The 18048-nt window shown below is 49.9% G+C and overlaps 1 protein-coding gene across 1 annotated transcript; it reads right to left on the minus strand.

Annotated features, from left to right (window-relative positions):
* Positions 1–274: 274 nt before the first annotated feature.
* TAS1R2 (taste 1 receptor member 2) lies at positions 275–17147 on the minus strand. The gene is made up of 6 exons (XM_066372034.1): positions 16966–17147; positions 15264–15564; positions 13453–14226; positions 12433–12642; positions 2511–2634; positions 275–1203 (listed from the first exon to the last, which is right to left on the minus strand). The coding sequence occupies exons 1-6, from the start codon at positions 17145–17147 to the stop codon at positions 275–277; spliced, it is 2520 nt and encodes an 839-aa protein (XP_066228131.1).
* Positions 17148–18048: the final 901 nt, after the last annotated feature.

The raw sequence follows: 18048 nt of genomic DNA on the forward strand, positions 1-18048 counted from the left end.
ACCTTCCTAGGAGCCCAGTAATAGGTCACCTTGGGTCATTTTTCTAGGGGTGGCAGTGCTTGGCAAGCTAAGCAGCTTGAGGAAAAAGAATGAAGTATGGATATTTTTAGGCATCCACCACTAGGTGGGTAAAGACATGCAGGATGCAAAGAACTTGGAAGGGAGGCCAAATTGGAGACTGGGGTGGGGTGGGAACAGTCAGGAACAGCCTGAACAAGCAAGCCCCCTGACCTGCGCCACCCAACACCAAGGCCCTCCATCCCCCCGTGGGCAGCTAGTCCCTCCCCATGGTGTAGCCCTGGATCATGCTGTTGAAGTAGGCTGCCGTGTTGCGCTCCGGGTAGAAGAGGATCATGTAGCACTTAGGGCCAAAGTAGCCCAGGCTGATGCCCAGGAGGTTGAGCACAGTGACCAGGAGGTCCAGGATGGTGACCAGCACTCCCTCGTAGACCGACATGAAGGTACAGAGGGAGACGGAAGAGGTGAAATAGAAGATCATGCAGAAGGTAATGAACTTGGCTTCGTTGTAGTTGGTGGGCAGCTCCTTGCCCGTGTGGGCAAAGCAGAAACCCAGCACGGAGAGGACCAGGTCCAGGCTGGTGTTGAACAGCAGTCCCCTGCGGTAGTCGGGGTTGCAGGAGAGGATCATGATCTTGGGGTTACTGGGGTCAGCGTGGGTGGTGGGGCTGGGGGGTGCGGCCAGCAGGCCGCCCGCCACGATGGCCACCTTGAGCAGCGTGATGAACGTCACGAAGACGTAGGTCCCGTGGTAGCGGACCCAGTAGCCGTAGGCGCGCGGGAGGCGGCGGGCCATCTTGAAGACCCAGACGATCTGGAAAGAGCGCACGGCGATGCAGGAGATGCAGATGGTGATGCAGAGGGTGAAGACGGTCTGGCGGCAGAGGCACTTGGACACCGTGGGCCGCCCTACGTACGTGGGGAGCATCATGTACGCCACCAGCAGCGGCGTCAGCATCAGGAAGCACATGGGACCCCCGGCCGAACGGACCATGGGCGTCTGAAAGTGCCTCCAGAAGATGATCAGGATGGCCAGGGTGCTGAGGAAGCCCAGGGCGGCCAGCACGGCCACAGCGATGGTGGGCGCTTCGTGCCATTCGAGGAAGACCAGTCGCCGCTTGAAGCAGGAGCTGTCTTTCCTGTGGGACCACTCCTTACTTGGGCAGGGCTGGCAGTAAAATTCATCTGCAAGAGCCCACAGCAATTCCTGTCAGCCGAAGCCACCTCCCTCCGTCCTGTGGGCTGGCACTGAGCCAGGCCCCAAGGATGGAGAGCGAGAGAGAGAGAGAGAGAGAGAGAGAGGGAGAGCGCTAAGGGCAACCCCTGAGGTCATCGTCAACACTCACTGAGCCCGGTACACCCACTGGTTCACCAAATCCTCATGGAAAACCCATTTCACAGATAAAGGAAACTGAGGCTCAGCCAGGGAAGGTCACAAAGCCAGGATGTTACAAAGGCAGGATCTGAACCACAGTCTCCTGGATTCAAAGCCTAACAACTATAATCCCTTCCTTCCAAGACCTCAGTCTCTGGTAGGAGAGATATTCAACTATTTGTTCAAATAATTTGTTCAGCGAATATATATATATAGATAGATATAGATATAGATATAGATATAGATATAGATATAGATTTTTTTTTTTTTTTTGCGCACCATGCACTCTGACCGGCATCTGAGGTGAGAGCCACAGAGATGGATAAACGCAGCCCCCTGCCTTCAGGTTATTGACAAGTTGGGGAAGAAAGGCCAGTGTAATCGCTCAACAAAATTCTGCTGAGCAACTACTCTGCATCCTGTGCTCTGCTGAGCACATATAAGTACAGTACTTGGATTGGCAGACATATGCATCCATTTAATTTACTAATCAGTGAAGTCACAAAAAAATTGATTTGAGAGCCGGCTCTGAACTATGCTAAACAGTAGTGTGGACAGAGAGATGACATTGTCCCTGCCTTCCTGGAGTTTATGATCTATAGGAAGATACGTTGGTTAATTCTTCTAATCAAAAGAGTCATTCAAGAAACAGTCACTGAGCAACCATTATATTCTTGGAACTATGCTAAAGCACTTGAGAGGCCAGAGAGAAAAATCAGACACTGTCCCTGTCTGCCAGAAATGTGTCTTCTACTGGCAGAATCATTCATTCATGCCTTCACTCACTCATTCATTCATTCATTCACTTGTTCACTCATCCATCCATCATCCAGCGGGCTTTCTCTGGCCTGACACCCCTGGGCCACGGACTATGTGTGATTGGATCGAGATCAGTTTCAGCTCCACCTGGCCGGGTGCTGTTCCTCCTCCCTAAACCAGTCTGCATCAAAAATTTGTCTCTACACCAGGTATCAAGGAGATACAAGTGAAATACAGGATGGTCTCTGGCCTTTGGACACTTACGGGAGACCCCCAGAGACCCTGCCAAGGGGGAAGGAGCCTGGAGACCTCCGGGGCAGGGCAAGGGCAGGGCAGCGGTGCGGCCTGCGAGCCATACTTGCGGTTTTGTTAAGGAAGGTGCCCGGCAGGCAGTCAACACACTCAAAGCAGCAGGGGTGGATGCCCACAGCCTTCTTCTTCTGCCCAGGCTGGCAGTCCTTGGAGCACGTGGACACGGGGACCTGGAGGGAGGAGGGCATGAGACCCTGAGCCCTCTTTCCCCACATCCTGAGGACCTCCCTACTCTTCCCAACTAGCAGAATGCTCAGGGGAGGGAAGCCTGGTCCCTGTCAGGGAGGGGAAGGGGTAGTGGGACTGCCATTAGGACTGCACTTTGTAGGGACCCTCATAGTTTTGCCTGCTCGAGACATGACAGCACCCAGCCAACCATTGAGACAGAGACTTCAGGACTGGCTGTTGAGAGGACAGGATGTGACTCTGGGGCTGCTGGCAGCCACCCTGTCTCCAGGGCAGAGAACATGCCTGAGGAAGCATCTGAGCAATGGAAAGAGGGCCTGAATCTGTCCTTGCCTGAAGCCTCCCTTTTACCCCTAGAGCAGTGGTCCCCAACCTTTTTTGGGCCACGGACCGGTTTAATGTCAGAAAATATTTTCACGGACCGGCCTTTAGGGTGGGACGGATAAATGTATCACATGACTGAGACAAGCGTCAAGAGCAGGGGTCCCCAAACTTTTTACACAGGGGGCCAGTTCACTGTCCCTCAGACCGTTGGAGGGCCAGACTATAAAAAAAAACTATGAACAAATTCCTATGCACACTGCACATATCTTATTTTAAAGTAAAAAAAAACAAAACAGGAACAAATACAATATTTAAAATAAAGAACTAGTAAATTTAAATCAACAAACTGACCAGTATTTCAATGGGAACTATGCTCCTCTCACTGACCACCAATGAAAGAGGTGCTCCTTCTGGAAGTGCGGCAGGGGCCGGATAAATGGCCTCAGGGGGCCGCATGCGGCCCGCGGGCCGTAGTTTGGGGACCCCTGGTCAAGAGTGAGTCTTAGACGGATGTAACAGAGGAAATCTGGTCATTTTTTAAAAATAAAACATCATTCAGACTTAAATATAAATAAAACAAAAATAATGTAAGTTATTTATTCTTTCTCTGCAGACCGGTACCAAATGGCCCATGGACCGGTACCAGTTCACAGCCCGGGGGTTAGGGGATGACTGCTCTAGAGGTTTCAATGGTGTGAGGTAATACATTAACATTTTGATTATATCACTTTCTGTCACTTGCAACAAAGAGTCTTTTTTTTTAGGGAGGGGGCAGGGACAGAGAGACTGGAAGGGAGAGAGATGAGAAGCATCAACTCGTAGTTGCACCTTAGTTGTTCATTGATTGTTTCTCATACGTGCCTTGACCAGGGGGCTCCAGACAAGCCGGTGATCCCTTGCTCAAGCCAGTAACCTTGGGCTCAAGCCAGTGACCCTGGGCTCAAGCCAGTGACCTTGGGCTTAAGCCAATGACCATGGGATCATGTCTGCGATCCCACGCTCAAGCTGGTGAGCCCACACTCAAGCCAGATGAATCCGTACTCAAGACTGCGACCTCACAGTTTCACACCTGGGTCCTCAGCATCCCAAGCCCATGATCTATCCACTGTGCCACCACCTGGTCAGGCTACAACAAGGAGTCTTAATGAGCAGAGCCTTTATAGAGGGTCAGGTAGGTTTTCCTACCTGAACATGAGCAGGTAGGCAGCGACCATGCCTATTGTTTTACTGCTCCATTTCTAGAACCTAGGAGAGTACCCAGCACAGAGGAGGTCTCTGACGATGGTTTATTAAATGAGTAAATGAATTACAAAGTAGAGGGAACAGTAAGGGTGATGGGGTAGCAGAGTAGAGCGGAATGGCATGTTTGGGAAGAGGTCGTGTCTCCCGGGCTGGAATCAGGGTGCAAGGGGAAAGGGTGGGAGAGAGTAGAAGGCCTTTGGAGGGCGCATCTATGGCATACTAAGAATATAGGGGAGGTGGGAGGCAGCCATGGTTCTTGAGTATAGAAAGTGCCTGATTAGATCCAGGTGGTATAAGCGTCATTCTGGTGACCACTGTTTCAAGAGCGCACAGAACAAGGGCCAAGGGCCCAGACAAGAGGAGCCACAGCAGGAACACACGACCCCAGGACCCCTTTCTCCTTGCCTCTCAGAGGTCACCTGCCTCCTGCAGTCCCTCTAGCCTCTGACACCACAGCCATAGAAACTAGTAAACCCAGCCTAATCTCCCCAGACAAACATAAAACCTCCTACTGAAGATTTATGGACCTCGGCTCCTTTTAACAAAACACATTATGCCTGGCCTTCGACAAAAAACATTACGGGGCATGCTAAAAGGAAAACAAAACCCACAGTTCAACAAGAGAACACAAGCATCCTAATGAGATGCAGGTATGTCAGAGATTTGGAATGATCAGACCAGAAGCTTTAACTATGATTAATAGGCTCAGGCTCGAATTGCAACAGGCAGGAACAGGTGGGTAATATAAGCAGAGCAATGGGAACACTACCAATGGAAAGGAGATGCTGGAGGTTTAAAACAAACAAGACACGTGGTAACAGAAGTGAAGAATACTGCTGGTGAGCTCTCTGGTAGCCTGGACCTAGACAAGGAAGGAGTCTGTGTCAATAAAAATCTCCCTAAAGGGGCCAGAGGGAAAGTGGTCAGAGGGAAAGGGGATGAGAGGATGGGATCAGAGAAGGGAAAGGATTAGTGAAATTATATATACATAACACAGCGTTATAGAGAGCAGGAAAGTAAATCCTGGAGGGAAGGGGGGAAGGCATTGGGGGAGGGGGGCAAAAAGGATGTCGAGGGGAACATGGGGCTGGGGGGGAGATATATTCGGGGGGACACTTGAATCTATATAAACACAATAAATTTAAATTAATAAAAAAAATTTTTTTTTTAAATCTCCCAAACTGCCCTGGCCGGTTGGCTCAGCAGTAGAGCGTCGGCCTGGCGTGCAGGAGTCCCGGGTTCGATTCCTGGCCAGGGCACACAGGAGAAGCGCCCATCTGCTTCTCCACCCCTCCCCCTCTCCTTCCTCTCTGTCTCTCTCTTCCCCTCCCGCAGCCAAGGCTCCATTGGAGCAAAGATGGCCCGGGCGCTGGGGGTGGCTCTGTGGCCTCTGCCTCAGGTGCTAGAATGGCTCTGGATGCAATAGAGCGACGCCCCAGAGGGGCAGAACATCGCTCCCTGGTGGGCATGCCAGGTGGATCCTGGTCGGGCGCATGCGGGAGTCTGTCTGACAGCCTCCCTGTTTCCAGCTTCAGAAAAAATGAAAGAAAAAAAAAATCTCCCAAACTGAAAAGCAAAGAGAAAAAGAAAAAAAGTGAGAGTGAGGGCGGAGGGGAGAAGAGAACAGAATGTCCAGGAACTATGAACAACTACACATAAGGTTAAACATACACATAATGGGAAAACCCAAAGGAGAAAAAAGACAGCAAGGAAAAGAAGAAATATTTAAAGGAATTACTGGCTGAGGATTTTCTAAAATAATGACAGAGCCCAACCCACAGATCCAGAGAACACCTGACAGGATAAGTACCCAGAACATCTGCACCTTGGTGTATCATCTGCAACATGAAAAAAAAAAAAAAAAGACAAAGAAAGATTAAATCTTAGAAGTGAAAAAAGCCAGGAATGATGTCAGTATAATGGTGGCATGAGAGATATACTTGATCTCTCCCCTTGATATTTCAACAAATTGAATAGCTATAACTCAGCAAAGGGCTCTCAGGTGTGCCTGAAAGATCCACGCACGAATTGACTAAAGGTGGGATGAGTAAAAAAAAAAATGGGCGTGGAAGATAAGACGCATTTGCAATCAGCTGGTGGCTTTACCACCAGTGTTTCCATTATCGGCTCACAACTCGTGCTGGGACAGAGACACAAAAATACAAAGCGTGCTCCCCACCCCCCAGCCTCCCAGATGCCATCTTCCTCCCCTCACAATACCGAGAGTGGAAGAGACATACCGCACAGCTGAAGAAAGACAGCTCTTTGTCTGGTCCCCTGCTCTGCTCTGATGCGGGAGGACCTGGAGGCCTGAGATAGACATGGCTAAAGCTGTAAGCTCTCCCAAATCACACTCATCATCACAGCTGCAGCCCTGCCTCCACTTTTGTGACAGCAGCTTCTCAGCAGAGTTCAGCCTGGGATTTTACATAGCTAAAACTTGTAATACAGCACCACCTACTGGGAAAAGATAGCAAAACCTCTTTGAAATGTTTTCTTCTAGTTTTTTGTTTTTCTTTAGTTCTTTTTGTTGTTGTTATTTTGTTTATTTTGATTATTGGTTTTTGTTTTTTGTAATTTCTCTTTAATCTTTATTTTTTTTTTAATAAAAAAAAATAAAATTTTTATTTTATTAAAACTTTTTGTTTTGTTTTTGCTTGATTTTTTTAACAATAACACTCACAAATGCCCTCAAGGCAGAAAAAAAAAGGAATACAAGGAGTACCAAAGAAGAGACACAGTTCAGAAAGCAAATGAAACATCTTCAGAAAGCAATCACGATCACATGGAAACCTTGGAGTTAAATGATAGAGAATTCAAACTTGAAGTTCTGAATATACTCAATGAGATGTGAGAAAACACTGATAGACAACTTAATGAGCTCAGAAAACAAAACTAATTCCTCACCAAAGAGATTAAAACTTTAAAAACAGAAGTGAAGACCTGTGGTGGCGCAGCGGATAAAGCGTCGACCTGGAAATGCTGAGGTTGCCAGTTCAAAACCCTGGGCTTGCCTGGTCAAGGCACATATGGGAGTTGATGCTTCCAGCTCCTCCCCACCTTCTCTCTCTGTCTCTCTCTCCTCTCTCTCTCCCTCTCTGTCTCTCTCTCTCCTCTCTAAAATGAATAAATAAAATTAAAAAAAAAAAGAAAGAACCAACATTTGAAAAAAAAAAAAAAACAGAAGTGAAGAACTCGATACACAAATTGAAAGATTAGCTAGCAAATTTAGCTAATAGAACAGGCCAGATAGAGGAGAGAATCAGAGACATTGAAGACAGGCAACTCCAGATGATACAGGGGGAAGAAGAGAGAAACTCAAGAGTTTTTAAAAATGAGAGAACTTTATGAGAATTGTCTAACTCCATCAGAAAGTACAATAAGAATAATAGGTATTTCAGAAGAAGAAGAGAGGGAGAAGGGAATGGAGAGCCTATTCAAACAAATAATTGATGAGAAACTTCTTGAGCCTATGGAAAAAGTTAGATCTTTGAATCCAAGAAGCAAACAGAACACCTAGTAACCTCAACCCAAACAGTGCCTTCTCCAAGGCACACTGTAATAAAAATGTCAAAAATTCAGGCCCTGGCTGGTTGGTTTAGTAGTAGAGAGTCAGCCCGGCGCGTGGAAGTCCCAGGTTTGATTCCCAGTCAGGGCACACAGGAGAAGCACCCATCTGCTTCTCCACCCTTCCCCCTCTCCTTCCTCTCTGTCTCTCTCTTCCCCTCCTGCAGCCAAGGCTCCGTTGGAGCCAAGTTGGCCCGGGCCCTGAGGACGGCTCCATGGCCTCTGCCTCAGGCGCTAGAATGGCTCCAGCCACAATGGAGCAATGCCCCAGGTGGGCAGAGCATCACCCCCTGGTGGGCATGCCGGGTGGATCCCGGTCGGGTGCATGCGGGAGTCTGACTGCCTCCCCGCTTCTAACTTTGGAAAAATTTTTTTTAAAAAGTCAAAAATTAATGACAAAGAAAGAATCCTCAAGGCAGCTAGGTAAAAAAAAAAAAAAAAAAAAAAAAAAAAAAAAAAAGAACATAACATATAAAGGAAGGCGTATCAGGCTATCATCAAACTTCTCAGCAGAAACTCTATAAGCCAGAAGAGAGTGTACCCAAATATTCAAAGTACTGAAAGAGAGGAATTACCAGCCACAAATACTATATCTATCAAAGTTGTCCTTCAAATATGAAGAAGAAATAAAATTTTTTCCAGACATACAGAAGCGGAGGGAATTTATCACCAGAAAACGCCCACTGCGGGAAATACTCAATGGGGGTATTCTATTGGATTCCAAGAACAAAACAACACAAAACTACAAGCAAAAGCTCCAACAAAGTTACAAGATAAGCAGGGATAATCTGTGACAACAAAAACATAAAAGGGGAGAGGATAAAGGTCTGAAGCAGCAAAGGAGGACGGAGTGCAGAAGCACTCATAAGACAAAGGACTCTCGTACATATGAATACTGGCTCAGCCATAAGAAATGACGACATACTGCCATTTACAACAACATGGATGGACCTTGAGAACATTATACTGAGTGAAGTAAGTAAATCAGAAAAAGCTAAGAACTATATGCTTTCATACATAGGTGAGATATAAAACTGAGACTCATGGACAGAGATAAAAATGAAATGGTTACCCAGGCAAGGGGGGCGGGGAGAAAAGACAGACAAATGTAGGATGACTGGAAATGATTTGACTTTGGGTGGTGGGCACACAATGCAATCAACAGTTCAAATGCTATAGAGACGCTCACCAGAAGCCTAGGTACTCTTATTGATCAATGTCACCCCATTAATTTTAATTTCAAAATAAGACATTTTTAAAAAACCAGAGGTCTGGGGGAAATACCAACAAAAACAGTTACTAGAGAAAAAGAAGGACATTTAACAATGATAATAGGGTCAACCTATTAAGAATATATAATGTATAAACATATATATACCTCTAATGAGAGCCCAAAAAATACATGGTGCAAAAAACAGCAGAACTGAAGGGAGGAACAGACAATTAAATATTATATTTCATAGTAATGCTTCAAGACTTCACTAGCCCTTCTGGAAAATGGGTAGAACAATCAGACAAAATAAGTAAGGAAATAAGAGGACTTGAACGACACAATAGCTAAGTAGCTCTCACAGACAGATACAGAACACCCTGTCCAACAACAACAGAATACACGTCCTTCTCAATTCCACGTGGGACATTTTCCAGAACAGACTGTATGTATGTGTGACCCCAAATGAAGTCTCCACAGATTTTTGAAAAATAAATAGCACACATGTTAGAAATGAAGTTAGAAATGAAACACAGAAGGAAGGCTGGGAAATGGAACTTAAACAATGCTCTTTTTTTTTTTTTTTTTTTTTGTATTTTTTTTCTGAAGCTGGAAACGGGGAGGCAGTCAGACTCCCGCATGCGCCTGACCGGGATCCACCCGGCATGCCCACCAGGGGGCGATGCTCTGCCCATCTGGAGTGTCGCTCTGTCGCAACCAGAGCCATTCTAGCGCCTGAGGCAGAGGCCACAGAGCCATCCTCAGCGCCTGGGCTAACTTTGCTCTAATGGAGCCTTGGCTGCGGGAAGGGAAGAGAGAGACAGAGAGGAAGGAGAGGGGGAGGGGTGGAGAAGCAGATGGGCGCTTCCCCTGTGTGCCCTGGCCGGGAATTGAACCCGGGACTCCTGCACGCCAGGCCAACACTCTACCACTGAGCCAACTGGCCAGGGCAAACAATGCTTTTTAAACAACCTATGGATGCAATGAGAACCCACAGGGGAAATTAGAAAATACTTAGAGATGAGTAAAACTGAAGACACAACATACCAAAATTTGGGGCACAGCGAGGCAGAGGTGACGGGGAATATAGCTACAAACGCTTACGTGAGCAAACCAGAACACTGTGCATATATATGTACCGCGTCTTTATCCAGTCATCTAAGGATGGGCGCTGCGGTTGCCTCCACGGCTCGGCTATTGTACATAATGCTGCAACAAACATAGGAGTGCATATATCTTCTGAATTAGTGTTTTGGATTTCTCGGATAAATACCCAGAAATGAGACTGCTGGGTCATAAGGTAGTTCTCTTTTTAATATGTTGAGGAAACCCCATACTGTTTTTCCACAGTGGCTGCACCCGTCTGCAGTCCCACCAACAGGGCACGAGGGTTCCCTCTTCCCCACACCCTCACCGACACTGGTGGTTTGTGTACTTAGTGATGTAGCTAGTTTAGATGAAGTCGTTCTGGAGCAAGATAGCTAGTGTCCTTATGAAAGGGAGAGATATGGAGACAGACACACCCACAGGGACAGCACCACGTGAAGAAGAAGGAGACCAGGATGATGCAGCAGGAGCCACGGAGAGCCAGCAGCGGCCAGCAAGCCACCGGAAGCTGGGAGAGAGGTGTGGAACAGACCCTCCCTCCTAGCCCACGGGAAGAACCAACCTAGCCGACACCTGGACCTCGGACTTGCAGCCTCGGGACTGTGAGTGTGAGACGGCACGCTCTGTTCTTTCAACCTTGCCCACCCACCACCCACCCCCACCAGGCTGTGGGAGTTTGTTACAGCTGCCCTAGCAAACAAATAAAGACACCAATTCACTCCAGAAACATCTCCAAGAAGCTCAGAAACCAGCAGCACCAGGAGCTCTGGAACTGGGAATAAAGTGAGTCAGGAGGAGAATGAAGAGGGGTCTTCGAGAAGCTTTGAGATCCCTTGATCCCCTTCCCTACCCCACAAGGCTGGGTCTCTACCCCTCCACACACCAGCAGAATCCTGAGAGCTGATTGCAGTGGTTCTCAAAGTGGGCACCCTAGAAGATTTCCAGGTGTGCCCTATGGTATTGCAGAGAAATATGTGCCTGTTGGGGACCAAAAAACCAAGAGGGTTTTTGGAGTTTAGATTTGGGGGGACAGAGGTGTGGGGAATTTGCTATAAGCTGACAGTCTGCCCAAGCCCCCACCTCACTTGCCTGACTAGGTTGCAAAAGGCTGTTAAGCTGTGGTGCTGGATTGTTTACACTACCCACCATGTTTCCCGGAAAGACTGGAGGCAAGTTTCTTCTGTCCTTTGTTTGGTGTCAAGTTAAGATGATATGTATGGTGGGGGTTTTCTGCACTCAACACAATTAAGAGTAAAAAAAGAGGAATTCTTCAATGTATTGATGAGGAAATGAGAGTTTACCTTTCAAATATATGCCCAAACATTGAAGAAATTGTTAGGACACATCAGGCTCATGTTTCTCATAAACACAAGAATGAAAAAGCTTAACACATTTGCACGGGGACCTGCCGAATTTACTAAACCTTACTAAGACTGTATCTATGTATATCAGCGGTTCTCAACCTGCGGGTCCGATGGCTTTAGGCGACCCCTGTGTTTTGGTCGTTCGACCCCCCCCCCCCGGGGTCGCGACCCACAGGTTGAGAACCGTTGATGTATATAAAAAGATAACTTTTTTTTTAACCCCTTTTTTTTACTAATTCTAAAAAGCATAACTCAAAAAAGTAACATAAAAATGTTTTTTAATGTCAGAATAAATTTAATTTTTCATATTTATTTCATTTAATTACCATAAAAGCATGCTTGGACTTTATATTTTTTCTTTAATATTTGACTTAATTATTATAACATATCGCTCAGAAATTTGTATATAGTGTGCCTACAATTATTTGTAGGATTTTAAATGTGCCCCGACTTCAAAAAGTTTGAGAACCACTGGCTTATTATCTAAGGAGGATTATAAACAGAGCTTTAGAGGGACAGATGTCAGACACAGTTAAAGGCATAGCTACTGTAGCAAATACATGAGTGTTAATTGCCAGGATGTAGCCTGAAGGCTGTAGAAAGAGAACCTTCACCACCAACAGGCTGTGTGGCCTTAGGCAGGTCATGCAACTTCTCTGTGTCCTGACAAAACAGGGAGAACGGTCGCATCTGTTTCCTAGGGTTGGCATGAGAAGTGAAGTTCTTAGCACACGTGTGTCCAGTAAACATTTACTTTGCGGAGGACCTGATCCCCACGGCTGAGGAGCCAGAAAGCCCTGAGCTTCCAGTTCTCAATCAATGGTGGAAGGACGGGATCTCAGAAAAGACACCCACAATTAGAGACCCCACCAGCTACTAGTAATGAATCGCGGGTGCCCCCCTTGATACAAAGGGCCCTGGCCACCCCAGCCCAGTCCGCTCCCCCCACCCAGCCTCTGAGAGCTGACCCTGTTGTTGAGGGTGTGCCAGGAGACTCGGCCCACGTCCCGCAGCTGCCGCTGCCTGGGGTGGTAGAAGGCGATGCTCCGGAAGGGGTTCTGGCTCAGGTCCCACTGCCACTGCACCACCTCCAGGCGTGTGAGCAGGTCCCCGTTCTGGTTGAAGAAGACGGAGTGGCCCAGGAGGGTGAAGTTGACTTTCCTGATCTCCTGAAGCAGCTAGAGGGGCCAGAGAACAGGGCAGTGGAGCTGGTGTCAGAGGCTGGGCCAGACCTGGGAGGAATCTGTCACCTTACTCACCTCAGTCTCCACATCTGTGAAGAACTAACTAAACTGCTCTGTTAAGGAAGTGACCAGCTGTTCGGGTGGGGCCAGGTGGGTATCAAGAAAAGTAAGAATAAAAAGGGGCTGAGACAAGGGTTGGGGGTGGGGGGAGCTGGCTGGGCCCCAACCTATGAAACACCCAAGGAATGGTTTCAGCCCAGTAATGGCTGACAGCAAAGGACAAAGTGCACATCTGCTGTGAAACCCCTCTGCTCCTCCCGTCCTTAGTAAACCGTCTCCACCCCAAGGGCTTGAAGGTGGAGGTGTGTGTGACTCACAGAATGCAGATTTAAACTCCAGGTCTGAATCAAAAGTGATGCAGACAAGGATCCCTAAACCCGAAGCGGGTCCTGGGGAATCTGCGGGAATCCACAAGCCCATCCCCCAAGCCCTCGACCCTGGAGAGACAGAGCAGCCAAAGCTGGGGCTTCCCCAGCCTGCCGGGTTTCTTCACCCGCATCTCCAAGGACACTCTGTCTTGGATGGTGAGGGTTAAATTAATGAAAAAGACGTTTGTTTTGGCACCATGAAAGACTTCTGGCTCTATGGTGGGAGGCGAGGCATGTCCCATGGCCTCTCCCACCTATTGCCTGGACCACACCAAGGGATGGATAAGCTAGAAGGGCTGGGGGAGGGGGTTGTTCCCACGCTCTCCATGGCAACCAAAGACTCTGCGCCTGCTCTGTGGGCCCTGGCTTTCCTCACCCGCCAGGGATAGACCACTTCCTTGGAACAGCTGGTCTGGCTGCAGCCCAGGAGGCTGTGCAGCGCGTGGGCTACGGCATAGACAGCAGAGTACACGTTGTAGGCCATGCGCTCGCCAGAAAGTGTGAGGATGGTATTAAAGGCCTCAATGGTGTCCGGGCAGGTGTCGCACTCCTGGTTGCAGGTGGCCTTCAGACTGGTCCTGTTGGACGCAGGTGGCCTGGCCTGGGCACGGCGCATGCGGAACTCACTGAAGCCCGGGATGGGCACGTTCTGGCTAGTGATGCCCAGAAAGGTGCCCGTGCGATGCAGCCCGGTGAGGCTGTGCAGGACCAGATCGATGGACCAGGACTCAGAAGCGATCCACACGACACCGGTGAAGTTCTGGCGCAGCACCTCGCGGAAGAAGTTGTGCAGCGCCAGTTCCGGCGAGAGCACGACCACCACTTGCGCGGTGCTCTGCTCCAGCTTGTGAATGATGGTCTTCAGGCGCAGGCGCTCCCAGGGCGTCAGCGCCTGGCTGGGCTGGGGCATGGGCAGCGCCTCCTGGAAGGCGATGCAGATGTCGTGGCGGGCCAGGTGCTTGCTGAGCAGCTGGCTGTTGTCGCGGCCGTAGTCGTCGCTGCTCGCCAGCACGATGACCCAGTTCCAGCCGAAGTGGAGCATCAGCTGCACCATGGCCTCGGCCTGGTGGTCGGCGCCTGGCATCGTGCGCAGCACCGCCGGGAAGCTCTGCTTGTCACGGAGCTTGTCGCTGATGGCGCTGTAGGTGATCTGCCAGAGGGGAGGGGCCTTCAGCATTGAGACCCCGCTGACCTCCCAGTTTAAAACTGCAGTCCACCTCTACCCACTCGTCTGTCCATGACACAGCCCACCTCCCTCACCCCGCTGGACATTTCCTTTTACCCAGCACAAGTCTGACTTTCTAACATCCTGCACCACTTACTTATCCACCTTTACTGCCTGTCTCTCCCCACTAGAAGATAAGCTGTATGTTTGCAGCTGTACCCCGGCGCCTACAACACTACCTGGTATAGTGGGTGCTCAATAAATATTTGTTTAAATGAATGAAAGAATGAGCTCAGTCCTGGACTAGGCATTTCACATCAGAATACGAACACTTCCGGAGCACCTACTATGGGTCAGACCCTGTGCTAGATGCTTTACATAACAAAAGCAACAGCACAAATGACAGAATTTGTAACTACCTACTGTGTGCCAAGTCCAGGGTTAGCTGCTCTTCAGTGAATGGCTGTTTTACGCCAGTTCTGGAGTAGGCACTTTCACCCATAGCGATAATAATAGTGGTAATACTAAAAGCTCTTTCTAGAGGACCTACTACGTGGCAGGCCCCGTGCTAGGCAACTATACAGGATAATAGTGAGCATTTTCTGAGTTTCCGTTCTTGTGCAAGAAGCTATACGTATCAACAGTAACACCTGTTGTGTGCTACAGCGCTTGTCTAGGTTATATGCTTTAATCTTCAGAAAGTCCTGGGGTAGAACTCTTACCATCTCACTTTATAGCTGAGGAAACCGAGACTCAGCGGAGCCAAGAGATTTGCTCAAGTCTTCACAACGGGCAAGACTCAGAGCCACGATGCACACCCATGTCTGCCGGCCCCCAAAGCCTGAGCTTCCATCCCATAGGCCAGGCTGCCTCCCCGGGACTGGGGCTGATGTCCTGACCCTGCTTCGCTCCCACTTCCGCCCACCCACCTCTGCCCCTGACGGATGGGGGAAGTGAGCCCTCTGGACAACCACCCCCTGCTCCCCTCCTCAGCCCCTTCTCCCAGGGACCAGGAGCCTCACCTGCGGGAGGAGAAAGAGGGAGAGGAAGTGGGCCACAGTGATGGTGGACTCAGAGTTGTCAGGGCCGATGACGGCCACCACGCGGGGCACGTAGTGGCTGTAGTCCTCCTGGATGGGCAGGGAATAGTCCTCCTGCGCCAGGAAGTAGAGCACGGGCTGGACGTTGTTGGAGATGTAGCAGACGTCCACCATCTCGTAGCCCAGCCGCACGCCAGGCAGCAGGCTGCTGTGGTTGTTGATCTCCTCCACGGCAAAGCGCATGGCCTGCATGAGGCTGTAGCCCAGCGCCTTCGTTTCATACCTGGAGGGGCCGAGGTGGGGCGGGAAGCAGGTCCAGAATGAGAGGGGTGGGCAGGGGAGAGCCATCCTGTTGTTCCTACATGCCAAAGGAAAGCCGACACATTGCCCAAGAAGGAGCCACTCCAGAAGATTCTGGCATTTTTCCATGTCATTGTCACTGTACCACATCTCTAGGATCGTCATCCTTATAACCACCTCTGACACTATCATCTCTGTGGCCACCATCAATCACTACTGTGGCCATCACTACCACCATCCCTATATGGCCTCTGTCACCACTTATCAATGTCCACCAATGTGGTCACCATTACCCGCTATAACCACTGTCACCATCATCACCTACTATTTCTATTACCATCACCACCACCACCATCGCCACTATCACCATCACCATCATCACCACCAACACCATTGGCATCATCACCATCATCACTATCACCGTAATCACCACCAACACCATCAGCAGCAGCATCACCATCATTACCACCATCACCATCATCATATCACCATCATCACCACCATTACCAAAATCACACTATCACCATCATCACTTCCATCATCACCATCACTTTATTGGACTCCCTACCATTGTCACAGATCACAGGCGTCAGAACACATAACATCCTGCTTAGGACCATCCCTGGTACCATCATCCTCACCATTCTCAAGCCAAAATATACTCTTCATACATCATATAAGTCAGTGCTTAGTCATCCTTTGCACCATCCTTTCTTTCTCTCTCCTGGAATGTCTTTCCCTTTTCTGCACAAGGTCACTATTTTATAACTCCCGGCTGGCTCCAGTATCTGGCCTTCCTCCTGGCATGAGGATGGCCCACCCAAACTCTGAGTGATGCTGCAGCGGAGCCAAGAGGGCTCCCAGGGGAGGGAGGGCAGAGAAAGCGCCCCCCCCCCCGGTCCTGGAAGTGCCCCTGCCCGCCTCACCACAGCCGTGGGAAAATGCAAGCCTTCCCCTCCAGTCTGAGAACCCGCTGCAGAAGACCCACATTTGGCCTCCAGTGGTATGACACCTGGTTTCCTCTGGGCCTTGACACAGACTCACTGGGAGTCATCCTAGTTGCCGGAGGAGTGAGGTGGTTTTGATAGTCTCTAAGACCCGGTATTATGATCTCAAACCTTTTATAACTCTTTATAGCAAGAGACATGACATTGGGACAACCCAGGTCTCAGTGTTTCAGAACATTATGGCCAAAGAGTTCAGTAACGTGGACTGTGTGGGGCTCCCCTGGGGGGCCGTGAGGTGGCCCGGGATGGGGATCCAGCAATGAACAAGGAGGAGGTTTCTGAGCCCTCAGTGTTGGCCTGGCCTCCCACAGACCACAGGACCAGCCCTGGCTCCCACCCACACCCACCACCCACCCAGCCTCCCACTGGAGACTCACTCCTTGCACTTGGGCACCTGCAGGAAGTTGAGGTGGACGATGCCCTTCACGTTGGCATGGAGGGTGAAGAGGCCCCCCAGGAGGTAATCCCCGGCCAGGCTGAAGTCTGAGTTCTGATCTGGCTCGGCCAGGACCCGTAGCAGGAGGAATAGGGAGCAGACCGCCCTGGCCTGGGGTCCCATGGCTGGAAAGTGGGGGTCCCAACAGGTGGCTCTGCCTCACCAGAGAGCTGGCTGCTTGACACACGGGGATTTGCACAGACATTTACATAGTGACGTCCTGCCCCCATCCCGGGGAGGGGAAAGCAGGTAGAGGGCTCTGGGGGAAGGGGAGGAGGCTGGAATGAGGACGATCCCCACTCAGGGCACGGTGGGGCCTGGGTGGTCTGGAAGAACACCATTTGGATGTGCAGAAGGCATGTTCTGCCAACCTGGCCCTGGCCTTCTGCCTCATGGTGGAAGACAGCTTGCATCCCCCTGGTGTTTCAAACATCTGGGAGTAAAGGACATCGACGATCACATCAGTAGACACAGTAGGGTGGCATATGGAGCCCTACTTTAGAGCCTGACAAAGCTGGCCTGGCATGTGGTAATTATAATGGCACCTGGTCTACAGCAGGTGTCCCCAGAGCGGTAGCTATTGTCAATAAGAACCAGGCACCATGCTGAGGGCCTGTCATTTTCCATCTCTCTTAATGCTCACGATAACTGGGACTGTTCCCAACGCCGGCTCACAGACGAGGACACTGAGGCATGGAGAAGTTAAGAAACTAACCCTGGGTGGCGCAGCCCACATAGCTGCGGTCCAGGTCACACAGCCAGGCTCTCGGGACGGCTCTCCATGCCCACACTGTGTGACATATATCTCGGGGTCACCGTTTCTCATAAAAGCAGCGGCGCAGCAGCCAAGAGAGGGGCGGTGGAAGTGGGCAGGGGCCCGCACCCTCTGCCGGCCGCCGCGGCCAGCCCAACAATCCATCAGTCGGTTCTGTAGAGCGAGCCCCTTCTGAGGTGCCCACCTCGGACCAGAGCTGAGGGACAGGGGTCCTGACAAAAAAGAAAGTTGAAAAGTCCTAAAGCCAAA

This window comes from Saccopteryx leptura, chromosome 3 (assembly GCF_036850995.1).
Source record: "Saccopteryx leptura isolate mSacLep1 chromosome 3, mSacLep1_pri_phased_curated, whole genome shotgun sequence".
NCBI lineage: Eukaryota > Metazoa > Chordata > Mammalia > Chiroptera > Emballonuridae > Saccopteryx > Saccopteryx leptura.

Coding starts and splice junctions, on each gene's coding strand:
- TAS1R2 (XM_066372034.1), bottom strand. CDS start 17,147: ATGGGACCCCAGGCCAGGGCGGTCTGCTCCCTATTCCTCCTGCTACGG. Junction 15,565..16,965: donor CAGGTGCCCAAGTGCAAGGA/GTGAGTCTCCAG, acceptor CGGCCCCTCCAG/GTATGAAACGAAGGCGCTGG. Junction 1,204..2,510: donor CTTCCTTAACAAAACCGCAA/GTATGGCTCGCA, acceptor GGGCTCTTGCAG/ATGAATTTTACTGCCAGCCC.